Source organism: Cyprinodon tularosa, unplaced genomic scaffold, assembly GCF_016077235.1.
Source record: "Cyprinodon tularosa strain WSP-4 unplaced genomic scaffold, ASM1607723v1 ctg151, whole genome shotgun sequence".
Lineage (NCBI taxonomy): Eukaryota > Metazoa > Chordata > Actinopteri > Cyprinodontiformes > Cyprinodontidae > Cyprinodon > Cyprinodon tularosa.
The window spans coordinates 1,167,530-1,195,196 of NW_024038343.1; the positions used below are offsets into that span (position 1 = coordinate 1,167,530).

Below are 27,667 nucleotides of genomic sequence, written 5' to 3' on the forward strand. Positions count from 1 at the left end.
CTTCTCCTGCATAGTGGAGAAGATTACAAACAGCATTTTCCTCCTCAAAACACTTTTTGAGATGATGTTATTTAAATTGTTTTACCTAAAAGAGAAGGAAAAACTCAGAAAATTGGGCCAGGCACATGCGGCAACCTGAGGGTCCGGCAACCATGTGCTGTCAGTTAGGAATGTCTGCTGATGTCCTGTGATATATCTGAAAACTACAATGAATGAATGAACTCTTCAGTGTCTGAACCAATTAAGCTTAGGATATTTAAAGTCCCAAAGAGTGTAACGCTCTGCTCTGCATTTAACCCATGAATTAGGGGGCAGTGTGCTGAAACACTTAGTGGTGCACAGTAGGGCATTCACCAAAAATTTGACTTGCCAATAACTTGACTTAATTAAGCTGAGTCGACTAATTTCTGGACAATTCAGGAATTGCCTCCTCCCCCCATGGCGGATGTGGGCCTACATGGTGGTGTGTATGCTGCATGCAAAACTGGTTTGCTAATGGCTTATTATATAGGTTTAATATAGCATACACTAAAAAAACAAAAAAACGAAACTTGATTATATCTACCTGATATAACCAAGTTTTACTTCTTTGTGCTCCCTTTTAATAATGATTTAGGTTGTTAAATCAGATACTTCAGAGGCATTCAGTTCAAATCAACGTTTCACCACCTACTCCATGAGCTGTACTGTACACTGATGATGGTCACTTTTGGAGCTATTTTAGTCTAATTCATACCCAGTTTGACAACCTGTCACCCTGCATTATTGCCCATATATCCTACCATGACACCAATAAATAGCAGAGCCTCTCTCAGATTGTTTTTTTTTTTTTTTTGTCAAGCAGCTAAAGTTCAGGGTTTCTAAATGTGCCTCATTTGCCTAAATGCTCACGAATCACTGCTCCAGCTGCTTGAAATTGACTACGGGACTTCTTCTGCTGCTTGATGCTTCATATGATGACGTTATAGAATGAGGTTGAGAACGAACGATCCCAGTGCACAGAGAGTAAAATGGGGTTAAGGGTCTTGTTAAGGCACAAAGGCTCAATCCAAATACCACAATTGGCAAGTACACTTATGCCATGGTGGAAGTGTGCCTGTGGTCACTATAATGAGTGCTATCAGAATAGTGCTGGTAGAAATGAGCTGGGACCAGGATGCTTCCCAGCACCAATGCTGTTGGCATAAGGACCTCTTGAAGTTCCTGGTCCTGCAAATGTCCTTACCTTTAGATGTCATGGGTTTTATAACGGAGAGCTTTATCCGTTTAACTGCATTTGAACAACTTTTGTTTTTTCTAGTTTGTTTCCCAACTCCACTACTTCCTGATAAATCTTCTTTATCTGAACTCTAACTTTGTTTCCTGTCTTTCATTACTTGACAAACTGATGAATCCAGCTTTGTCTGCCCATTCTCATTTTGGTTACTGAGGTCACACATATGGATTAATCAGTCTATCCTGTAAAGTAAGACAGGAAACAGAGGATCTGGCTGAAGTTAAGGAAGTAGTAGAGTTCGGCATTTAGCCCATCTGACCAGCATCATTCATGTCTTTCTGCTGCACAATGATGACAGTAAGGTTGAAACCTTTCCGGATTCAGCACAGCAGTCTGGAGCTCCTTTTCTACCCTCTATAGTGTTCTTACTGTTGATCCAACATACTGTAAGGTGAAGGTACAAACTCTTGGAACATGAGGTAGGCACTATAATTTGAGGTATTCGGAGTGACAAGACTGCAGCACCACTCTGGATGAATATTTTAAATGGACTACTCAGCACCAAATGTATAGGTGTAGCATACAGTAGCCGCTGCATTGTACTGTTTTGGTTAGAAGGCTGCCTCAAACAGTTTATGTAGAATAACAGATGGTGTCCTCGTAGCAGCATGTATAGTAAGGTTTAACCATCGCTAGTAAAAACCTGTTGAGTATTGGGGTCACACCATAACCATGCATCTCGTTTTAACAATACTAACACTAAAACAAGTAAAATATTATGTAATCAGTGTAATACTTTTAAGTACACGTGTCTGTATGTTACAACTTAAAGCCAAAGAATTGCAAACACCATTACTTTTGTCTTTGTCCTCCTGACTGGATTAATCTATTTCTAATTATTTTTTTAAAATCTCATTTAAGCTAACTAAATTGTATATTTACAGTTTCAAAGAGTTGTGGTTCATCATACTTACTCTAAAATTTTAATTTCAAGCTTTGTAATTTTTTATATTGTGTTTTTCAGTAGCAATAAATACATATAAATATTTGAATGCCCAACTGACACCAACATACCTGCTGTTGAATTTCTCAGGGTGCTTCTCTCTCATCACATGGAAACGATGTGCAATTGATGCATCCTGCAAGCCAGAAAGAGGATTGTTGATTGTAGTTACAAACAATAACAAAGAGCATCCAAATAGTAGATATAATGGTTTGTAAGGAAGCCCTGAAAGGCAAGGGAGAAAACAAATCTGGAAAAGAAAAGTGTGAAGTTTTTTTTTCTTTTTTTCTTGCCCTTCAGGGCTTCCATAGGTTTGTGGACTTTTGAGTAAAAATGGAAGTAATCAGTCTCACCGAGAGACATGCCATCATGGTGTTTCAGGAGTTGAAACTGTTTTAGGTAATTTAGTAATATCAAAATCAACATATGTGCATTCAATATAGTTTTTACATAATGAATCTTCATATTACATGTGCTTTCAAAACTAATGAAAGAAATATACCATGAGATGAGATAAGTATTTGCGTGAAATAAATTCATTTCTGTGGTTACATTCTATTCAAATACACTCTCCGCCTAATCTGACGCGGCTCGAGCCATATTGGAGATAAATAATAGAAAAAACCTTTGCAACTAATGGTAAAAACTTTCTTGATCTGCCAAGCTATTAGAAAAATAAAATAACAAAAGATAGTTGATAAAGGGTAGAATATAATGTACAGTCCAACATACAAACTTTTGTGTGGAAAACCTACATTTCATTTTACATCCCCTTCACACTTATGCACCGTATTGTCTTGATCTATGTCATTATATCCCCCCCAAAAAAACACAGATATACACTATTTGTGGTAGTACATGTGGAAGTGACTTACCAAGTCATTGCTGACATTTTTCACATAAGTCAGTGTGTGAAGGTACCATTTTTAATGGCTGTTTGTCCTCGTTTTGTACCTTTAAGAAGTTAAATATTGATGCTTCCTTTATGTAACCATTTTATGTTCTGATTGCTTCCTAAAATTATGTTTTCATGATAAACCAGATTAGGTTTTACTAAACTAGTTTTTTTTTGACTCATACAATGGTATATTAAGTCCCATCAATGAAATCCAGTATCATTATTCAATTCAATATTGTAGCGGTTAAACGGTGCTGTTATGTGTTATGTGTTTCCCATGCGGCTTAGCGGCAGCAAAGAGAGCCAAACCGTGAGTGAAAAGGCTATCTGTCCGAATGAGAAGACCTGTGTGTTCCGCATTAAAGTTGTTAATGTTCTGGCTATCTGACTCCGTGTGTCTCTTCACTGGGATCTCAACGGAGGTTACATTGGTGTCAGAAGTGGGATAGCCGAAAATGACATCCCTACAGAACATTGAACGGCTGCTAGCCGAACTGGAAGAAGAACTCACTTTCACAGAGGGGCAGCCTAGCTCGGAAAGACGGAAAAGAAAAAGAAAATTGCTTTTGTCAAGGCAGGTGGAACGAAGCACGGAGGAACAAAGCGCGGGGAACACTCGAACCAGCAGCAGCCGACCAGACGGTGCGAGCGCTGTCCGCGAGCGGCCTTTGTCAAGGCTGGTAAGTGCTCGCGTCCCTGCTTCCCCGCCTGCCATCAGAAGACAAGAGTCAATGAGGATTGTTGGGGAGGAGGTTTCCCATCGGCGTCACCCCCCAACTCTACCCAAGCTCCCTCGTTATAATGGGGAGACAGCCCTGGATGGTTACCTTGTCCAGGTTGAGATGGCTGCTGAACTGGGTAGCTGGTCCCCAGAGGAAATGGCACTTCAAGTCGCCTTGAGCTTAGAGGGGGGTGCCCTACAAGTGCTGTCTGACCTACGATCAGAAGAACGTCACACTTGGCCGTTGATCCAGGAAGCTCTTCGGGGGTGCTTTGGCAGGAGGATTTATGCTGAGCATGCAAGGGAACAGCTGATTAATCGCCGGCGCCTGGATGGTGAGTCCCTAGGCTCTTATGCAGCTGACATTCTGCTACAAACTCGACAAGGTTACCCTGATCTGGAGAAAGTGATACAGGAGAAACCATCATTCATTCCCCTAACCTTCATTAGGGGACTTCGCCCAGCCAGACTTCGTGAACATATCTGTGTCCACTCTCATAACAGCTGGGCAGTGGTGCTGGAGGAGGCAGAGAGGGTAGAGCCTATTCTAAGCGTCAAGAATACCGCTCCAGGGGTAAGGCTGTATGCAACACAAGCTTGTACTGAGAGTGATGACGAGGATAACCCGAGACAAGCAACGGCTTGTCTCGGGAGGAGCAGAGTGCTACCGTTGTGGAGAGCTGGGGCATCTGGCTCGTGATTGTCCAGCTCCACGTAAAAGAGACCTACAGCCTCCTTTAAACTGATTGGGGGTGGTACCAGAGGGGGCCTGCCACCACCAGAATACACCCCTACTACTGAAAATGCAATGCGATTGGGACGACTAGGCAGCCCACATGGACTATATGTGAACATTAGGCTCAATGGTGTTGCCCTCTGTGCTCTGATAGACACTTGCTCCATGGCCTCCTTGGTTCGACCGGGCATACTGCCTGGGACTGAGGCACCAAGTCCTAGAGGATGGTCCCTAACCAAGAAATACATCACCACGGCCACTGGGGAGCGCTCAAGGATGAAAGGCTGGCGGGTCCTTGATGTGGAGGTGGAGAGTCAGAAAAGTCAACACATGTTTTGGCTGGCGAAAATCCACGACCGCTGTATTATTGGATTGGACTTGCTGGCGGCGTGGGGGGGCATCATAGATGTTACTTCAGCCACGCTCCGAGTGGGCCACAAAGCTGTTCAACTTCACTCCCAACGTCAAGAGAGGGTGCGACAGGTTAATGCACCAACACTGTCAGAAGACCACAGCAGGGCCCCACAAAGACCACTGGATGACTTGGTGGGGACGGAGGAGGCCCATGCAGAACCGCCATCAGAGGAGACAAGGCAGGCTGTACGGGAGCTGTGCCTGCGGAGCTGTGGAGGACTGGGTCAGGAGCAGAGTGAACGGTTACAGGACCTGCTGGAGGCCTACATTGACATTTTTTTTCTGCCAAGGATGAGGAGTGTACTCGTACTAATCTGGTACAGCACGACATCGACACTGGAGAAATGAGACCCATCCGTCTGCGGCCCCACCGTCTGCCTTTTTCAAGGCGGGCCGTGGCAGAGAAGAAGATCGAAGAGATGCTAAAGGCTGATGCCATAGAGCCCTCCAATAGCCCCTGGGCCGCACCGGTAGTGCTGGTGGGAAAGAAAGACAAAGACTGGCGGTTCTGTGTTGACTACCGACGACTGAATGAAAACACCCGCAAGGACTCCTACCCCCTCCCACGCATTGACGATACGCTGCGCTACATTGCTGGGTCCAGTTGGTTCAGTTCCGTAGACCTTCGCAGCGGCTATTGGCAAGTGGAACTGTCTCCAGAAGCTCGCCCAAAGACAGCATTCACCATTGGGCAGGGACTGTGGCAATTTAAGGTGATGCCTTTTGGTCTCTGCAATGCTCCAGCTACCTTTGAACGCCTCATGGAAAAGGTGTTGGCTCGTATTCGACGAAGCCGCTGTGTGGTCTACCTGGATGACCTTCTGGTGCATGCCGACAGTTTTGAGACTGCGCTGGCCAACCTCCAGGAAGTGTTTGATGCCATTCGCCAGGCTAACCTGCGACTTCACCCACGGAAGTGTCACCTGCTCCGGAGAGAGACCACCTTTCTGGGCCACGTCATCAGTGCAGCTGGAGTATCCACAGACCCGGACAAGGTCAGTACAGTGAGGGATTGGCCAGAGCCTCGTGACACTAAGGAGCTGCGTAGCTTTTTGGGGCTAGCCTCCTATTACCGAGGATTTGTGAAGGACTTTGCCACTCTCGCCAGTCCCCTGCATCGGCTGACCCAAAAAGGACAAACATTCCACTGGGATGAAGACTGTGCTACTGCCTTCTCTGCACTCAGGATGGCACTGGTGGGGGCCCCAGTACTGCAGTATCCTGACCCAAACCAACCCTTCATTCTGGATACTGATGCCAGTGATAGAGGCATTGGGGCAGTGCTCTCACAAGGGGGATACACAGAAGAACGGGTTGTTGCTTATTACAGCCACACCCTCAGCCGGGCAGAAAGGAACTACTGTGTCACCCGACGGGAGCTGCTGGCTGTTGTCCAGGGGGTTCGACACTTCCGCCACTACCTCTATGGGAGGAAGTTTCTTCTTCGCACTGACCATGCATCCCTGACCTGGTTGCTGAATTTCAAAGAGCCAGAGGGGCAACTAGCACGGTGGTTAGAGGCACTGCAGGATTACAACTTCCAAATTGTTCACCGGGCTGGTCGGCTTCATGGCAATGCTGATGCCCTGTCACGCTGGCCGTGTGCAATAGGAACTGACTGTAAGCAATGTCAACGGGTGGAAGGATGTGGGTCAATGGACCCCCAGACCGTGGCTCTACAAGTCGTCAGCAACAACCCACAACATCCTAGGTGTCTCAGGGTGACCGAAGGGTCTATGGATAGTGTGGAAGTTATGGGGGCCGAACAACTGCGGGAGGAACAAGATCGGGACCCTGTTCTCGCTCGGGTCAGGCAGTGGGTGGAGGCTGGCCAGCGGCCCACCTGGGAGGTGATAGCAGCTCTAGATCCAGAGACTAAGGCACTGTACTCCCAGTGGTCCACCATTTGCTGCCACAGTGGGCTCCTTTATCGACAGTGGCAAGCCCCAGCAGCACAGCGCCACGTTCTTCAGTTGCTGGTGCCCAAACAGTTGCGGGCCAAGGTGCTCCAGATGGTCCATGGTTCTGTGGGGGCTACTTTGGAGTCGCTAAGACGCTGCAACGCCTCCGGTCAAGATTCCATTGGCCCGGCTGCCGCCAAGATGTGGAGCTCCATGTCCATTGTTGTGATGCTTGCACAGCAAAGAAAGGGCAAACCCAGCGCTCACATGCCCCCTTGCAGCAGTACCAGGTGGGTGCTCCAAGGGAACGAGTGGGTGTGGATGTACTGGGCCCATTTCCTGTGACAGAAAAAGGGAACCGCTACATCCTAGTTGCCATGGACTATTTCACTAAGTGGCCGGAGGCGTATGCCATCCCTGACCAGAGCGCTGCCACCACGGCTGAAAGACTGGTGAGCGAGATGTTCTGTCGGTTCGGTGCCCCTGAGGAGCTGCACAGTGATCAGGGCCGGAACTTTGAGGCGGAGGTGTTTGGGGAGTTCTGCCGGAGGCTTGGCATCAAGAAGACACGAACCACGCCACTTCACCCTCAAAGCGATGGGCTGGTTGAGCGGTTCAACCGGACCTTGTCCACCCAGCTGGCTATTCTGGTGGATAAACGGCAACATGACTGGGATCTACACCTGCCTGTCATCTTGTGGGCCTACCGGACAGCGGTCCAGGAGTCCACTCACTGCACCCCTGCCTTGCTGATGTTTGGCCATGAACTACGCACCCCAGTGGACTTGGTGTTTGGGCCACCCCCCGGAGCGGAGCAACCCGTTGGGCCAGGACCGAGCTACATCTGTGATTTAAAGCAGCGTCTACAGGTTGCTCATGAACTGGCTCGGGAGTGCCTAACCGCAGCCAGACTCAAGCAGAAGCGGGCCTACGATTCGCGCTGCCAGGGGAAGAACTTTGAGCCTGGGGACAAGGTTTGGGTGTTTTGCCCTGAACGGAAAAAAGGACTGTCCCCAAAGCTCACCAGTCAGTGGGCTGGACCATCTGTGGTGATTCACAGACTTTCTGATGTGGTGTACCGGGTGCGGCTTCGCAAGAGGGGCCGGCTGGTGGTTCTTCACCGGGACCGCTTGGCCCCATACCAGCCAGGCAAGCCTGCGGTTGGCGAGCTGGAGACGGATCCTCCGCCAGTGGTTTCTCCTACGCCTCAAGTTGTTCAGGGTGAGTTCCGGCATGCTCACCCCAGACAACAGTGCCTTCCTGCACGATTTAGAGAGTTTATAGTTAATCCGTAATGGACTAAGAGTTCTGTTGTGGTTCATTTCACGTAGGCATTCCTGGTTGCTGGGACAGCTAACCGTCTGAGGGGGGGGGCAATGTAGCGGTTAAACGGTGCTGTTATGTGTTATGTGTTTCCAATGAGGCTTAGCGGCAGAAAAGAGAGCCAAACCGTGAGTGAAAAGGCTATCTGTCCAAATGAGAAGACCTGTGTGTTCCGCATTAAAGTTGTTAACGTTCTGGCTATCTGACTCCGTGTGTCTCTTCACTGGGATCTCAACGGAGGTTACAATATGAATTAAACTGAACTACACTGGCATATAATCTTTACCACCATCTATTAATTCAACTTCACAGCATGAGGTTATACAAACTTTTTTCTATCATTTAACAATTTTTATAATGATATTTGTTTGTCTTTATTTAATTATGTTTAAATTAAGTACTGGTATCACTTTTAAGAGTGTATTACATTATTTTCCACTAATATAGTTGTATATATAGCTCTCTAAATAGTCAGTCTTTTCTGATGTGATCTTTTTATCCCTAAACCTGCTTTGGAAGACATCAGTGTCTATCCACCAGACAAGGATTGTCTCCATGTTTATCTGTTTTTTAAAAATCCTCTGAAAAGAGGATTTTATTAGAAAAAAGCTTACACCACAGTCCACAACTATCAGAATCAATGGAAAAGTTTACTTAATTGCTTGTCGCATTAAAGAAATATGTATCACTAGACTTTAACCTGAATTTCTTAATGCATCCACTTTTTCATGACTCTTTGTATTCTTGAAAATACACCTGTACTGATAAAATTGTAATAAAATGCAATATATACAGTATTATAACCCATTTCAACCAAATTTGGACAATAAAATATGTTTCTACTAACATTGCCTGGTTTGATAGAGCACCAAATCCCTTGCAAATGTTGCAGCTCATTACAAAATAGAGAACTTCACATCAAGAATTGAAAAACCCAAACTGCCAGTAAATTAACAACTGATATCACTCAGAAAAAGGCGAGAGGCATAGATCATACATGTATAGAAACTCTAAGGGAACCAAAAAATAAATTATTGCATCTACATAGAAATTGGTATCAGAAGTCAGCACAAACCAGAAAGCAAAATTGACTGAAACAACCAAAAGCACTAATTACATTAAAATCAAAACACTTCTTTTTAACCTTAAGAAGGTAATCCATGCACCAAACAGCTTCTGAGTAGAAACAGTAAGTTAGTCTTATAAAAACAGTTTAATTCTAAAGATATGCAGAAGCCCTTGCCAATATAAAATCAAAAATAATCTGCTTCAAGGAGGTAATAACTAGATTTCCTTTAATTCACACATCTAAGTCTGTGTCAGCAGAAAAGCGCTGGCACAGTCTTTTGTGAAAAACTCAGCAAACTTGTCCAGCTCTCAAAACAGTTCAAGGCAGAGCAAATAAAAAAGTTCCTGTAAACTTTTGGGGCTTTCTTTCTTCTCTCTCCCCCTCTGCTAAAGCAATCTGTTTTGACCCGCTCCGTTTTGAGTGGCACTATTGAAACTGCACCTACAGGGAGGACCCCCTGCTAGCACTCTGTACAGAAATTCAGGAGAAACCAAGAGAAAAAAATCAATGGAGAGTCTCTTGATGTCTTTTCAAGATGCTGTTAGCAGAAGACCAAAAGATTTCTTCAAGATCCCCGCAGACTCGCCTCACGCTTCCAACACAGGCCAGAAGGGTGAAGTGATGGATGTATCTGAGAGATTGTAACTCGATTTTCTTACGAACAGGACAATAGCTGCAAACAAGAGAGCGAAAGCTTGGAGAGGATGCATCCCCTTTGGTTTAAGGTCTATCATCTGAGATGTGTACAAGCAGGGCCGTGGCTTCGCAACAGTGCACACTGATTTCAACCAGGAGTGAATGAGGGTTTAAATGTCAGATACATAGAACTATGTTACTCTAAGAAAATATAGGCAAAAAAACAACAACAAGGAACTGAATGAATCTGTGATTTAAAGTAGAATTTGATAACCTTTAAATATTGATAAGGATAAATGTAGAGGTATTTTTTGCAGGAAAGCACGGGCTGTTATTCTTGTATAGGCAAAAAAATGTATTTATTTCAGTATATAAAACATAGAGTCAGTATAAAAATGAACAAAGCATTACAAAAAAAAAAAAAAATAAACAAATATAAACTCATTAAATCAATAAATTGAAAAAAAAAAAACATTTCAATTAATATTGATATAAGATTTTAGCACAATTTAGGCAAAAAATTAAATGTATGTATGTAATCCATGTATACAGTAAAGATAAGATATGATGTACAAATAAATAAAAATTTATCAAAATAATCCACTTTTCACTGTATTAATAGCATACAGAAAATAAAATGTAATACATTTTGTGGCACTTTTAAAATATATTGTAAGTAAAAAAAAAACGTTTACTTTTTTAAAATCAAAGACAAAATAAAAAAAAATTATAGGAGTACATTCAGACTTAGAAATGGGTCCTACAGTATATTCAATTTTAATTTTAACAAAAGCTACTGAGTGGTAAATACAGTTAAGTATGTGTTTTAAAATAACTTTAGAGTAAAATTGTAGTGCAGCTTTTTTATCCATTTGGTGAGGTAGGGAGAACAATCCTGAAATCAGAAAAGTAATCCACTACACCTCCAGTTCGTTTAGGATATACTCTCATTCGCTGACCCCCTGGCTGCAGTGTGGCATCAGAAACTCACTCATTCACTCTTTCCACTTCAAATAATTACCAATGTAAAAATCTGGCACCCAAATTAATATAGGACATGTGTAATGTCCTCCCATAGCTCAAAGTTTAGTCCAATTATGAGTAGGCCCCAGCAGTTTGATGTGCCTTTCACCACAGAGGAGAATAATGGCTTTGACAGTAGTGCCAGGGTCATTAGGGGGACTGACTGCATTATGGTAGCGGTGCGCGCTCAGTGATTAGTTCTGTCTCTCACCCTTAGCCCTGATTGAGATCATTACACTTCACGTCACTTCCACATCCTCCCAAAGGGATGGCGCCATTAATTCTCTGTCCCACTGGGCTGAGGCAGGTTGGATGAAGGAATTTACATAAAGGAGAGAAAAGACGGACCACAGTGTGAAAGGTGCTCCAAGACTGAAATCAGTTCCCCAAACTGGAGAAAACACTGGAAACCCTTGCTGTCCATGTTGGCTGGTTCTGCTGATCTGTTGACTTCCAGTAGTATCATTATAGAAGCAATTCCCTCTTCATCTGCATAATCTCCAAAGTAATTATTAGCTTCACTTGCCTCATAATCTTTATTGTGGTCTTTTTTTAACATTCAATAAAAAGGACAAAGTGTGATGCATAGAAAATATATCGCACCCAAATCCATAGAGAGCTCAAAATCTCCCTAATCCCCAACAAACAACTTCATTTGTCATCATTACGCCTGCTGGGCACTGATCCCACAAACAGAAGGTTAAGAAAGCCTTCATGAATCTGGGAGGCCAAGATGCACCTTGATTAGGCTTTTCACCTACAAAAGCACTATTTTTCCAGGTTGCTTTAGATAGTTTTGCTGTATTTTCGAGTCCGTCATACTGTCCTCATCGCAATTAAGATGATTTATTTAAAGAAATAAGTATTTTCTTGCCATTGCTTGTTTTTATTATCTTTTTATATGAAAGCTCCCTGCACATTTGTGAGAGTCTCTTCTGAAGTTACAATATAAATGTTTTATTTAAAGGGCCCAGTAATCCAGTATTCTTATAAAAACCAATTTTAAACCAACTGTTCATGCTAAAATAACCGAATATATGCCAAGTGCTTTCCCTGATAGTAATTACATAGTATTTTTTGAGCCTCTTAAAACAAGAACAGATTATTTTTATTTAAGATCATAATACTGATGAACAGAGCATAGATGATGTTTTGAGGTGTTCTTTCTTTTTTAAAATCATGTAAAAAAAAAAATAAATCAATAAAATTCCAAACCATAACAGCAAATAAAGCCAAGCGACTCTGTATTACATTGAAGGAACAGAGCAGCTAAACAACCATCCAGAGCATCTGATTTCAATGATTTTGCCTCTTTATTTCCATATCTTTTTAAGAAATGACTTCCTTTTTTTACTCGTTGCTTATAAGTTATCTGTGAAGATCTCAGTTATCCAGGTCATGGTCAAGCTTGAAAAAGTTCAGTCTAGGCAACTGGACGTGAAGTTATTTAGAAGACATTTAAACTCTCATCCAAGAGGCTTTTTCATTTCTAACTAGTGGTGGGAAGCACTCAAATTAATATACTGTAGGTCTAGAAAAGAATTACACTGGATAAACAATCTAGAAATGAGTAAAAATGTCGTAAAGTAAATCTATTTGCCATTAATTTGAGTAGGTAAATAAGTTTGCCAATGGAACTAGTATTTTTACTCTTAAATTAAGATAATTAGGTAATCTGCACTTGAAATAAGACAATGCAATTGTATTTTCAAATTTTAAATGTAAGTTGTCTTGTTCTACTGGCAAAATGTCTCTTTTACCTCCCCAATCCAAGAAAAAATGCACTTATTTTAAGAAGAAATTACTTATCTAGATTTCATTTTTTCCCCAGTGTAGGTTGACAAAAGGTGGTTATAAGCACAGTATCATATATCTTGTCACATGTTCTTGACATGGTAAAAAAATGCTTTAGTTTATGAGTAAATGACCCAGACAACAAAGAGTTAAACACAAAAATAATGTATTATGAGCTATTGCGGTGACAAAATCTAAAAGAAAAAAAAGAAAAAAAGTAAGTTAAGGGCATTAAAAAGTCATACGAACAGACCCCTACATGTTTTATATCTAAGTTTATTTCATTTAGAATGTCAGACAGCTTTAAGATTATTTATAGATAAATACAACTTACAATATTGGCTATTAATGTTTGAATCTTCTGTGGAATTGATTGTTCTGTTTGTTTATGTCTTAATCTATGTGACGTACATCTAAATTTCTGTATATTCCTGCAAGGGATGATTTGCTTTTCCTCCATAAACACCATGGATTAAAAAAGTAAAACATGTAAAAAAAAAAAAATAAAATACTTTACTATCCTGATATCTCTGCTACTACGACATTATTTTTATATATCTGAATATTTCTTCTTCATAGAAAAACTTACATTTTCAGGATACCAGGTCTCCCACTGCTGAAGGTTAGAAAGATCCCACAGAGGCTGTTGGTAAACTAGTGCTGTCAACCAGTCTTTTACTGTTCAAATCTGTCCTTTATACACTCATAATAATCTTTACACGTTTTTCAACTGTTAAACTAATGAAATTTCACTGATTTTTCTCTTATTTGCTTAGTATTTTCCAATGCAAAAATATCTTGACATCTTATATTTCCTATTTTTTGAAGTTTAAATATATCTTCTTTAGTTAAACAACCTTTTTTCATTTATGTCAATCATTTACTATAAGGTGTGATCAAAAATAGGCAATTTGGCATTTACAGCAGGAAATTCTTGCAATAAAACCTCAGAAAATGGTATAAACAGGTCCTCCTGCAGACATCACCATATGTTTTCCTCCTAAGACAGATTGTAGTCATTGGTCTCCTCTATCACAATGTTAACTAGACCTGTCCTTTATTATCCTCTAACATGGTTATTAGTGGGCCTAGGCTGGGGGTGTTATTCAACTAACATTTGTGAGGCCATGCATCACTTATGTCCCTGCCACAGTCAGTACAAATCTCACAACCCCCAGTGGATCCATTCAGACACCTGCAAATGTCAATTACCATATTTCCCCCTGACATTTATGGGTAATGGCTAACACGAGCTATGTGAAATCAGAGTCATTATCTAAGAGATGGGCAGAAAGGTGCCGACTGCTCCGTAACCGCACGCAGATGCAAAACAAGACCTATTTATCGATCAGAGGTGGTTAGCTTGAGCACATCTCAATAAAGGCCTAACCACGATGTGATCAAAACAAATAAATTAAATGATTATGCTGTTGCTGTGAGTGCTCTATGGTGTATTGCTTTTTAAATTCTACATTTAATAGCAGATGCAAGTACTGAAGTGGACAGACTTTTTTTTTTTACGGATGTCTGCTTTGGTTAAATTTTAGCTGTGCACACAAACAAGAACACATATATAGACCTTGACCTTCTTCCAGCTTCACAAGAACACAAACTTTTCAATTTCCTTTTAACGGTTTTCTTAGGATTTATATTTGGGAAAACTAATGTTTGATAAAGAATTTTACAAATCAAAATATATTTCTGCGACTGATTATTGTTGAAATTGTTGAATATAGAAATCTCTATGCCATGAAACAATTTTTATGGTATATGATATATTATTGAGATTTATTTATGGACTAAAATGCATCTTTGACATCTAATAAAATATAAAGGCATCATACAAATATAGTTTTCTCTTATATCACACAACAGTTTTTTTTTTTAGTAATATTTTTTTTTTATATTTAGATAATCATGCATATGATTGTTCTCTTACTTGTTATTTATATAGCTATAAAGATTTTGGATCTTTAATCTTAATGATGTGCTATGAATTGACAAGAACCAACTTTGAAAGGTCCTCCTATCTTTACATTCTTTAGCATAAGTAAGAGGGCCAAAACAAGGGTGAAGCTGAGAAGTCACTGTAAACTAGTCAGACAGGAATGTTGCAGTAATATTGGATTGTTTTATTCATTTCTAAAACATCACCACCCCGGTTGGTTTCTTCTCTGAGGTTTTATACAAATTTCTGCCATCTGGCCTCAGATATATGAAAATTAAGGGCAGAAAAAAAGTTCAGATGTTAATCTGTCACTGCTAGTATTAAGCTTGTGCCTAATCAGCCCAGTTCAAACTTTACAGTAAAAGCCAATATTGTATCCCAGATGTTTTTAAGGTCTACCTTTTGCTTTGGCTGCACCATGAATTGACCCTTGAAATTGGTTTCGTTCACCTGAATCTTTGCCATAAATAAGACATTTTTAAAATAATAAAAAATCACTGCCAATTTTATAATAAAGCCTTGCTCTATGGTTTCTTCTGATTGGTTAATCAATGCCTTGTGTAGTAAAATGGAATGATCATACTTTTGCAGATTCTGCTTGTTATTTCTTTTGACTGTTTTGTTCAGTATGCTTGTTTGCGTTACTATTAAGTTATTTTTCTACCATGTTTTTTTTCGTCCTTTTACACACTGTATGAACACATCTGCTTATTTTGAGAGGTCATATCGAACACATCAAATTCAAAGGGGTGATATCTATGAAAATTTTCAGTCATCCAGGTTATGGTCAAGCTTGAAAAGTTAAGTTAACTGGATGTGAAGTTTTCTAGAAGACGCGGGAAGATGAAAGAACATGGATATATCAGGGCAGCCCTGAAGAATTGTTGTTATCCCAGGCGGGCTTTTTTCATAACCAACAAGAAGAGACCTGCTGAGAAGGAAGAGAAAGGAAGAGGGAACATCATCATTCCCGATGTTGCTGCAGTCTCTGAAAAACTCTGGTGGATTTTCTTAATCCAAATCATTTTGCACTTCAAACCCGACAACACCCTGAGACAAAAACCGGTTCACCCCAAAGACAAGACATCCAGAAATAAGGCCGACAACGTGGTTTATACCATTCAGTTTAGTGAAGAGTGCAAAAAACTTGAATATCTGAGCAACCAAGCAACCCCTACACAGGCGCACGGCTCAACAGGACAAGACAGCTGTTCACCTACAGTACACTTTAAGAAAATTACACACTGTAGCTTTAAGTAACAACATCCAGGTTTACCTCTCATCTGCACTCACTTAACTCACACTTCAATAAGGCATGTGACGGAAACCACTCTGTCGAGGGAGTTAACAACCCATCAGAACCACCTAAAGACCATTAACATCCCCCAAGACCTCCATGGCCAATCCCGTAGAAGGGCATAGACTGTCCCAAAAGCAACTTAACAGGCTTTGTAGAAACCAAATGTCAACATATATTCAAGTTCTAAGAAGGAGCTGAACCAGTTAAACATTAAGGACTAAGTTTATAAACTTTTTCTACTGTAGTTTATCTATTGACGGTTACTGGTGGTTCAGAGACTATGAATTCAAACTAGATCCTAGAATTTAGACCTGGGCAATATATTCCTGGTTTACTCTTCAAAAACTAGAAATTCCTGCTAAATTAATTGTGTTATACGGTTTATTAGGGGTATTTTAAAAATCTCAGATAAAATTTCACCACTTGTATTTTGTCATTAACCGTGTTGTTATGCTGTGTTTATTTGTCTCATTGTTAATTAATGTTCTGTTTCTATTTTTTTGGTTTAAAAATGCTGAATAGAAATTTATTAATAAGGAATAAAATTCTTGATTCAAATCTTTTCCTTGATTTTTTATAAAAATGTGATAAAACATATGATGGCATTAACATTAGAATCGCATTTTGGCACAGCAAAAAGCAAAAAACAGTGGTTCTTCACTTTTTCTATACCGACTTTAAAACTTAATAAAATTAAGTCATAGCTAGATGTTCTCCCTTTGTGAGGCATCATGAAATTAAAGTACATACAGTCAGCTTTCAAATAATGTTGCATACATGGAGATTTAGGAACAATTTCTAAATTAAGGAGTATTAATTAAAAGTTTAATGGTTGAAATCACCGATTTCAGGGCTTTTTATGAAACCATAATGTGATGATCAGCTATTAGAATATATTATTTCCTTTAAGGTACAGCCTCAATCATTTATTTATGATTTTTTCTAGATCAATAAATTAATTAATGTTAAATTCGAAACGGATGCAAAATGTTCAAATTATGTAAACTACATTTGTTATATTGTGGACCTTGTTTAAAGAAAAAGAGAAATGTCTGTCTCTACTATTTGAGTGTAAATGCCTGAGTGTCAAGACTCACCACTCCGATGGAGAAGTAGTTGTTCATAATGCTGTAAGGCACCGGGTCCCCTCGCTCCTCCTTGTCAGTGGGCGTCACATCGATCTTCCAGCGATCCAGCATCACTTCGGTGCTGTTCTCAATATCCCGAAGGATCTTTAGGAGGTTTTCACCCTCATAGCCTCAAAGATGAGAGAAATTAACTGAATTAAATGCAGTTCCTCTTAAAATAATCATACCCCTTTAATGTTATCACTCATAGTTGGAATTTTATGTTAGAGCCTAACAAAGTAGATACAAATTTTAAAATACGTTTTTTATAGATATGATCATGTATTCATCATTGTAAACATATGAGGTTTACAATATATTTGTATCCAACTTCCTTTATTCCAGCCCATCCACATAAAATCCAAATCAGTCAACTGCCTTCATATGTAACAAAACTTCCACTGTATTTCCTGTGTCAGTATGAATGCAGGTGTGAATTAACTCGTAACACACTGGATCCTCACAAGAACTAACTTTTCATTGTGACCAACTACGGTACAAATATAACATCTTTAGCTATACAATCATTACCGAATGCTTTATGTTTGAATCTTTGGATCACTGCAATCAGGGTGTCTTCTGTATGTAACTAGAGCCCCATTTACCCTACCCTCTGAAACCAATCCGTGCCAAGTTCAGACCGAGCTTGGATAAGTTAACCGTGCAAAGCCTGGTTCCTTGCGACCGTTTACACGATCTACGGTACTACCAATTTCTAGGATTGAAGGAAGGAATCACGCAAATCTAAACAGCACCGCCGGTAACATTCAGGAAATTGGTTATAATTGTGATGTTTCGTTGTTTGCAGAGAGTCAGGCAAAGATGGCGGCCTTTGTTGAATTTTCTTGACATAGTCAGCTTTTGGGAAAGGATACGACAAACGATAGTTTATTCAGAGATTACAGACACTGGAAACGACAGATATCGAGGTTCATCACACTACTAAGCAGAATTATCACTGGAAGTCAAGTGGCACGGTAGGGAAGCTAGCGTGCTAGGAGATGACGTGGTCTCATGCGCTCTTTGTTATTAAAGAACTGATCCACAACAGAACCGCGCCGAGCCCTGCTGATGAACTAGTACCAGTTTAGCGCGGTTCAGTTGTGTCTGGCATGATCCGGTTCAGTTTGCGTGCCATTTGCACTTAACAGTTATCTCGGTTACCGTGCTTGGACCGCTCTCTGCACGATTTCAAAAGGGTACTATAAATGGGGCAAATGTCTGCCTTTTTTGTAAAGAAGGTTAAATAATTGTGCAAGAGGTCACATACAGTATTTTCTCTGCTGAAAAGAAAAGTAAGAAAAAAATCAAAGTCTATGAAATGTATCCACTTGCTGCCAGTACCTGCTCCCCATCGCAGACATCTCGCCAAGTCATTGCCCGTGCCAAGAGGAAGTATACATACTGGAGGGTTCCTGTCCAGGTTGGCCTTATCTTGAGCAGTGAGACAAAAATCACAACATGTTAAACAAGGTCAAAGCTAGGAGACAAATTCACAAAATAAACCAGCAACAAACAACTGGACTCCATTTTGAACCTTTGATGTAAAAACAACAAATCAATATGGACTTCCACTAGTACAGTCTATTTCAAAGACCATATTTTGCCTGACGGTTATTACCTACCTTTGTTTTGATTGATAAAAAATTGAGGCAATTTTTAGAGAGAATGAACAAGTAACACATCTTCAGGTCCAAACAGAGGTGAGTTTTTGTTTTCTTTGTAAATTATGACTAATGTGTTGTTTTTCCCCTCTTACGTAATCATCCTACTTGACCACCTCTGACAACAGAGAGATTGATAAAACTGTTTCTATACAGCCAATAAATGAGAGGAATTACAGAGGTTCTCAAAACACCATTTGTTTTTTTCTCCCACAATGTTTACATTTGACCACTGCTGCACTTTAGGAAATATAAATGTTCATTTCACTGCTAAGCTGCAACTCATTTACTGTCTGAAAGCTGTACAAAACGAAATGTCGTTTTGTAATCAATCTATACAAAATGACAATAAAAGTTGCCTAAGTCTAATAGGTTTAGCATGATAATATTAGATAACTCTTTTAAAGAGTAAATTAAGATTTGAATTAAAGATGCTGCATTAATTATTTTTTAATAATTGGGTTCATTCTTTTAGACGTCAACATGCTGAAGAATTGGGGTAATGTCTTTTGACATCGCCATGCTCATGTCAAACAGAAACCTCTTTGCCTTAAGGAGCCAAAAGACTCCTAACCATGGTTATTAACAAGGATGTTAATATGCTTATATTTTCTAGATATTAAATATAGCAGACAAACTAAGTTGAAATTACAAGTAGTTCCACAATAATTGGCTAATTAAATATTATATCTTGGCAGCTGTTTTCCCCTTGGCATTACCTTAAAAGTAATTTCCTTCATAGAATTTTCACATTTACTTAAGCTGACAGGAAGAGAATTTTATTTTTTCCAGAACATTTATTTGTCATAAATTCACAAGTGCAAAACATCCTCAAAGGTCACTCCTACAGTATTTAATCAATGGCTGTTAGACACTGAGCATGAAAGCAATTCTGCCCAGATCTGTCAAGAACAATCTGCAAAGCTCTCAAACCAGTGGAACTTTTGCAGTCCTGGTTGAAAGAAAAATGAAATCTAAGTTCTTAAATTTGTAGACCTTAAGTGGTTGTTTTTTGTGAACAACTTATTTATTATTTTAAAGAGAAACAGGTACATTGGTCCGATAAAGGTAAAAGCCTTGATCTCTACAGAACTCTTACAGGACCTAAGAGACCATATTCCAACATCATATGTAAACAAAAATGGTGATTACAGGAATTCCTGGATCTTATCTGCCATTGTTTGCCATGCTTGAATTGTATTAGCTCCAGCACCGTGCATTCTTGCCACGGAAAGTTCCATATTTATTATGTCAATGTACGTGTTAATCCATTGGGGCTTGGTAACTGTATGTGGAGGTTTCCAGCGTAAAGCCAACATCTTTTTGGTAGCAGTGATGCCGGTTAGGAGAATAACCTTAAGTGGTTGTAACATTACTGGCAAATTACATATTTAACCTATTTAAAGCCCTTGTTGTCACCAAGTAGAGTTGCCTCATATGGTGAAAACTTTGTTATATACTTTCCCAGTAATCATAATTTCATATTTTGTTGTGTTCCCGATATTTACAAAAAATACTTTCCTTTATGATCTGAATATTTTCAACAAAACAGTTGAAAAGAGGTAATACATACCAATAAAATCCAGGATCCAGCCCACAGTGCCATCTCCTCCACAGGCTAATACTCTAAAATCAGGAACATCTCGGAAGATGTTCAAACTGCAAAGATAAAAGCGTTTGGGTTTCTTTAGTCGTTTCTTTTTTTCTTTATTTGTAGCATCGGTCATCCCAATAAACAGTAAGGGAGATTATGGTTTATTATATTACTGGTAAAATGGTGAAAGGATTTGCTTTTCATCATCATTATGTCCATTAAAGTTGCTTAACACAGAAGCCACATTTACCAAATCACACTTAAAACAGACATTTATACACTGATAAGTAGATAATCAGGAAACCTGGGCTTAGGCACATCGCAAAGGGGAACATTAACATGTGTTTTAATGAAACCGGAGTCAAATCTACAAACATTTGCTGAATTCAAAGTACAGGTGCTGGTCATAAAATTAGAATATCATGAAAAAGTAGATTGATTTCAGTAATTCCATTTAAAAAGTGAAACTTGTATATTATATTCATACATTACATACAAACTCATATATTTCAGATGTTTATTTTGTTTAATTTTGATGATTACAAATGACAACAAATGAAAATCTCAAATTCATCATATCAGAAAATTAGAATATTACTGAAGACCAATAAAAACAAAGGATTTATAGAAATGTTGGCCAACTGAAAAGTATGAACATGAAAAGTATGAGCATGTACAGCACTCAGTATTTAGTTGGGCCTCCTTTGGCCTGTATTACTGCAGCAATGCGGCGTGGCATGGAGTCGATCAGTCTGTGGCACTGCTCAGGTGTTATGATAGCCCAGGTTGCTCTAATAGTGGCTTTTAGCTCTTCTGAATTGTTGGGTCTGGTGTATTGCATCTTCTTCTTCACAATACCCCATAGATTTTCTATGGGGTTAAGGTCAGGAGAGTTTGCTGGCCAATTAAGAACAGGGATACCATGGTCCTTCAACCAGGTACTGGTAGCTTTGGCACTGTGTGCAGGTGCCAAGTCCTGTTGGAAAATGAAATCTGCATCTCCAAAAAGTTGGTCAGCTGCAGGAAGCATGAAGTGCTCTAAAACTTCCTGGTATGTGGCTGCGTTGACCCTGGACCTCAGAAAACACAATGGACCAACACCAGCAGATGACATGGCACCCCAAACCATCACTGACTGTGGAAACTTTACACTGGACTTCAAGCAACGTGGATGAAGTGCCTCTCTTCTTTTCCTACAGACTCTGGGACCTTGATTTCCAAAGGAAATGCAAAATTTACTTTCATCAGAGAACATGACTTTGGACCACTCACCAGCAGTCCAGTCCTGTTTCTCTTTAGCCCAGGCAAGACGCTTCTGACGCTGTCTGTGGTTCAAGAGTGGCTTGACACAAGGAATGCGACAGCAGAAACCCATGTCTTTCATACGTCTGTGTGTGGTGGTTCTTGAAGCACTCACTCCAGCTGCAGTCCACTCTTTGTGAATCTCCCCCACATTTTTGAAGGGGTTTTGTTTCACAATCCTCTCCAGGGTGCGGTTATCTCTCTTGCTTGTACACTTTTTTCGACCACATCTTTTCCTTCCCTTCGCCTCTCTATTAATGTGCTTGGACACTGAGCTCTGTGAACAGCCAGCCTCTTTAGCGATGACCTTTTGTGTCTTGCCCTCCTTGTGCAAGGTGTCGATGGTCGTCTTTTGGACAACTGTCAAGTCAGCAGTCTTCCCCATGATTGTGTAGCCTATAGAACTAGACTGAAAGACCATTTAAAGGCTTTTGCAGGTGGTTTGAGTTAATTAGCTGATTAGAGTGTGGCACCAGGGGCCATCAATTTTGAACCTTTTCACAATATTCAAATTTTCTGATATGATGAATTTGAGATTTTCATTTGTTGTCATTTGTAATCATCAAAATTAAACAAAATAAACATCTGAAATATATGAGTTTGTATGTAATGTATGAATATAATATACAAGTTTCACTTTTTAAATGGAATTACTGAAATCAATCTACTTTTTCATGATATTCTAATTTTATGACCAGCACCTGTATTCTAACCACTTGGCCACAGGTACCCCTTATTTTAGTTTTTTCTCATGACTTGACTACTTTTATAAACTCATAGTCATACTTTGTAGCAAGGCAAACTACACCTAATCCCACAAAAAAAAAAACAAAAAAAAAAACACACAACATGTTGCATTGATATTATTCATTCAGTGAGGTACATTGTCTGTTCGCGGTCTAATTGGATCATGACAGGCAATGTTCAGTCCAACTTCCTCCGTTCCTTCACAATAACAAAGCCCTAACTGAATGAGCCAGCCTCGCAGCCTCGTATGGCGGGTAAATGACTCGCTCAATTACTCTCCAACTGGGGCAGCAAACCATATTAGACACAAAAACAGACGGCCGCGAACATGAAAGGCAACTTTGGGGATATTTAAATACCAAGAAACAAACACTTAATTTGCTGTAATTGCATTAGAGAGGCAGCTAATTGACAGTTGTGTACGCGGCTGCCTATGCCTGCAGTGTCCGTTGCTGACCGCTAACCCTGCTAATGTGTGGTGCAGTGGGTTCACTTGGCAAAATATTAACAAGGTTAAAGCTGGGGAAGGTCATCCACATGCTGTCAACCAATGGAGGTGCTGGATCTCTGCACACAGCACCAGGTGCTGTTCCATTTAACATCAGAGGAAAAGAAATAAAGCTAAATTATGGGTGCTGAAAGCTCTGCTCATCCTGATGCATACAGTTCATGCCTCACGGATCCCTTTTAAACCGGTGAGTGTTTCTGTTTATTTACCTTTGATAATTCAAAAAAAATGCTGTTTTTCAGGCCTAATCAAAGCCAAACAACATGGCAGCACGGGGCCCAGAAATTCCTGTGTATTCCAAGCACTACTGGACACCAGCGGTAAAGTGAAAGAGCCTTGTGCATGTAAATGATCCATTCATTTTCTTAATCACAAATGTGAACTGTAGGAGACCAGACGGCATCCACACCACCAGGCTGTGGTGAGCTGCTTGTCTGTATGCATGATCACATGTTGTGTGAGCTTCACCCACTTTGCATCCGTCACTCATTCATGAGCTCTCATATAGTCTTCTGCATACAGAGCCACTGCGTGTTTAAGGGTCTTGCATGATACCATCGTCTCCAGGATTTGTTATATGTGAACTCACCTCATTTTGGTGTGTAATGTGTGAGGGAGGAGACAGTAAAGGCTATAGTACTGAAAGCATCTCTTGCATGTGATCACAATCATTATGTGTGAGCAACAACAAAGAGTTCTCTAAACAGAACGTCAAATATTTATCTTTGATATATAAATATAAATACTGCGAACAAAACAAAGTAAATAAAAAAATAAAAAATAAGCAGAAGTAAAAGAAAAATTGGGTATATTCATGTTGGGTTTATTGTCGTGTTTTAAAGTTAAAAGTTGGGTATTTCATTAATCCAATATAACTTTAACACCAAACTTGAAAATTGGCTTGAATATATAGATAATGCTTTTATTTTTTGCATCTAGATTTAAGCGCCACGCACGTGGACAGCTGCTGGCAACCCTCTTTTAATAAAAAAACAACAATGGCCACAGAAATATCCTAAATCTAGTAAGAATAATAATAAGTAAAAGTTCAGTGGACAGTCAGTCAGCGCTTTTCAATCATGCTTCAACATTTATTTAAAAAATCATTTAAAAAGATAAGCTTATGAAACAGACCTGGTCAAACACAATGGTACCCTTGACCAAAGGGTACCATTGTGTGTGACCTAAACTAAACCATCAATGGGAAAATAATCAAAAGAAATAGAATAGGTCTTGAAAATAAACCCGATTATAGAGGGTGACAAGTGTTTTATGAAATTATTACTCTCTCTATTACTTTATGAAAATTGAAAATAAATACAGAATTTATTGAATAGGAATATAATTAATTGCTTAAGAAGTGAATTAACCAAATCCATGATTCAATGAATTATTTCATGTTCCTGCGTTAAAGCACACCATGTTGTCACGCGCCTATCAAAAGGCAAGGAGGTGGGCCTCGGGCCACTTCCATAGAAACCCTGACATCTGATTGGCTGCTTCTCACTGAACAATATAAGACCACTTCTTGCTGTTTTTTGTTTTACTCTAGAGTCAATACAATTGCTCCAAAATCAGGTAGAAGTTACTTCAAAACCTGTTAAATTTTGTTTACAGCACATTAGGTGAGTAATCCCAGCCTTTAATCCATACTTTGGTCTGAAATATATCTAACAAGCTTATGAGAGAGCTTGCCGTTATCTAGCGTCGTGGGAGCAAGGACTTTATATTAGCCGCTACCGCTGTCCGTCCATCCATCCATTCATCCATCCATCCATCCATCCATCCATCCATCCATCCATCCATCCATCCATCCATCCATCCATCCATCCATCCATTCTGAATAGTATTTGCAACTGCAGTCACAGGAAGATCGAACCTCTTGGAGACGGTTTCATAGCCTTTACCTTTAACATGCTTGTCAGGTTTCCATTGAACACGTAAGCATGCAGACCGTCTGCTGAGGGTATGCGCTGCGGTTTCTGCCGAGCACCCTATAGCAGTTGGATTCGGATTTCATGGCGCACTGGCTGGAACTGCTCTGACTGACTAAACTGGCTGTGATCAACAGGAGCAGCATGGTGTGGATGCGGAGCAGGCACTCCGCTGCGCTAACACATTCGGTGCAGTCCTGGGGCAAGAAAACTTTTTCCTTCCCTTCTTGTAGTCCATGTTGGGTGTGGTACACACCATGTCATGAAACAGCACGGTTACTACCTGTAGCCCTATATAGACCAACGGACTGATTACAAAATAAAAGACTCTGTTGAAGCATGGAAAAGCACTGACTGACTGTCCATTGAATTTTATTTATTATTACTCATACAACATTTAAGTTATTTCTTTGACCATCATTGGGTTTTCTTTAATTAAACAAGGGTTTTAGCAATTTTGTCCACATGTGTAGATATTGCCCCCCTAAAACGTTAGGTTGAAAAAAAAATTTTTACGTACTTTTCCAATTATTGCATGCAAAACAAATTCTCTCTTAAACATCTGTAGACATAAAATGAAATGACTTCTGTGTATTCCATATTTACCATGGTCGTAATTGTTCACTATTCAAGTTTAAATGACTATTGTAGTATTCTGTATTCTGTATTCTATAATTTTATTTCATGTCTCTATTCACCAAGCAACTGCTGTAACTTCAAAACATGTGCCTCAAAACAGTTAAATAATTACACTACACAAACAAAATTAGTATTAATGTTCTTTGATTTTATAACATACCCTGGCATTGGTCCATTCTTGGCCAGGTTGTAAACTTGTCTGGGGTTCAGGAGATACTGGAACTTTCTGTAAATCCTAGTTAAAAAAAACAAAACAAAACAAGCGTTAAACAATGAACAAATCGAAATAGCAGAACGCTATCACAAATGCTACGTATTGTATGGCAGTAGGGGGATGCAGAGCCTTGTGTGATCAAAGTATGACACGCCAGTGGACTGGGCAGCAAGGCGGAAAAATGTCCAAAGTCCCCTTGAGGAAAAAACCATTAGAACGACTAATTCATTTTCATTTCAATTTCATTATATCAACTGGCTGAAGTCATATTTTGATCTCATAATTTAAACAGATGAGGGCCGGCATAATAAGAAGTGAATGAATATGTTTCAGTAATAACCCAATTAGCCCTGGGTTGAAAAGAGGGACCCAGGGCGGGACGCCACAGTGAGAGGAGTTTCTTTCTGACAGCGGAGGCATCCGGCGCTTTAGGTAAATCAGATTGTGTTTTTATTTGACTAAGTAAGCTAAAAAGCACTCGTCAGCCCAGAGGCCATGCTGTTTCCTCCCCTCTGTAGCTGAGGAGAGGGGCTTCAGAGGCCTCTTGTAGCATGTTGAGACAGGTTGTGTACTTACCTCTCCCCCTGCTTGCCCCCGCTCTTCGGATTGACAAACACCAGCAGAGGATGAGTGCCCTCTATTGTTGTGATCTGTGTGGAAGATGTCAAAACAAAGCCTCTGTGTTTGGAGACTGCAGGATGCTTCACAGGAATTCACTTTCAAGCCGTATCCCTCAGACATTTTATCAAGTATATATGGCACTTCCAAGCACTACACTGCCTGCCTGCCATCTGCACATATTTCCTGTGAACTGGTCGAGGCCAGGAATGGATGGGCTCTATGTTCTTCTTCTAAGTGAAAACGAAAACTTTTCCCTTGAAATTTTACTCATAGGGTACGTTTAACAGATTTGTTAAAAAAAATAATTTCTAGAGGGTTAAGGTTAAACTCACACTGGAGAAGCTGAATCTTTATATTCGGAAGTTAAAAGCTAAATCTTGCTGCCCATTTAGAACTAAAGCCATCAATGTTTACTATTGTTTAATTGTGAAGACGGATGAAAATGACATACGGTTTCAACATAGTTTTTCTCAAATTTAAATCTGAAAAGTGTGGTGTCAATTTTTATCAGTGTTCCTCTGCTGGAGAGTTCTGTCTGTATGTGTAGTTTTCCTTACAAGGGATTGATAAAGTAATTCTGATTCGGATTTTGCTGTTCTGCCAGATTATCAATCAGCCAGACAGAAAAACCCTTGTAAGAGTCTCTTCTAGCCTTTTGCCTTTCAGGTGTATTTTTTATTTTTATTTTTTTGCAAGTTGTGAAGCCTTCTTGCCCTACAATAGGTACATCCTGCTTGAATTTCAGGCACCTGTTTCAAACATGTATATAAAATTAATGAATTCCTGCATTTAGCCCTTTCTATTGTCGAATCAGTATGACAAACCCTTCTCTTCCTTCCATAGAAAAGAATCCCCACTGATGATGCAGTAGCATCCATGCAAAATGGCCCTTCTAAGTCAAACGCCAGCCGAATAGCAGGAGACTTCCCTCGAACTCCCAGCGAAATCCCCTCCAACTTCCAGCCACTGGAGTGACCCCCTCTTGCATTATTTTTACTCTGATTCCACGCTTTCACTGAATTACAGGGTCTGACCAGGAGATGATGCTTTTCTTTGGATCTTATTGTCCACAAATCATGACAGAAAAAATATCTTAGTTCAAAGATTGATGTTTAAAAAGGAATTGTAGGGGACCAGCCGAGGACCAGGCAAGGGCCCTTCAAGGAAAGTGTGGAAAATTTTAAAGGCTACTACTGTACTTCCACTTCCGTACTGTACTGGGAAAGTGGTGGGTTATGGGTGCTCTACAGAGTCTGTTTTCCATTATATGTAGTGTATTGCATTTATGCTAAAGTCAAACATAAGTTGTATCTCTGGTTAATGCTCTCTGTGCCC

At 40.1% G+C, this 27,667-nt stretch overlaps 1 protein-coding gene across 3 annotated transcripts in view; it reads right to left on the reverse strand.

Annotated features, from left to right (window-relative positions):
• The window catches only part of dgkb (diacylglycerol kinase, beta), a 100,666-nt gene that overhangs the window by 37,868 nt on the left and 35,131 nt on the right, over positions 1 to 27,667 (reverse strand). For all 3 annotated transcript variants that reach the window (XM_038279586.1, XM_038279587.1, XM_038279585.1), the window contains 6 exons: positions 26,288 to 26,361; positions 25,658 to 25,732; positions 20,347 to 20,432; positions 18,454 to 18,543; positions 17,080 to 17,240; positions 2,291 to 2,355 (listed from right to left, as the gene is read on the reverse strand). In XM_038279586.1, coding sequence (XP_038135514.1) covers positions 2,291 to 2,355; positions 17,080 to 17,240; positions 18,454 to 18,543; positions 20,347 to 20,432; positions 25,658 to 25,732; positions 26,288 to 26,361 — 551 coding nt within the window. The remainder of the gene's footprint in view (positions 1 to 2,290; positions 2,356 to 17,079; positions 17,241 to 18,453; positions 18,544 to 20,346; positions 20,433 to 25,657; positions 25,733 to 26,287; positions 26,362 to 27,667) is intronic.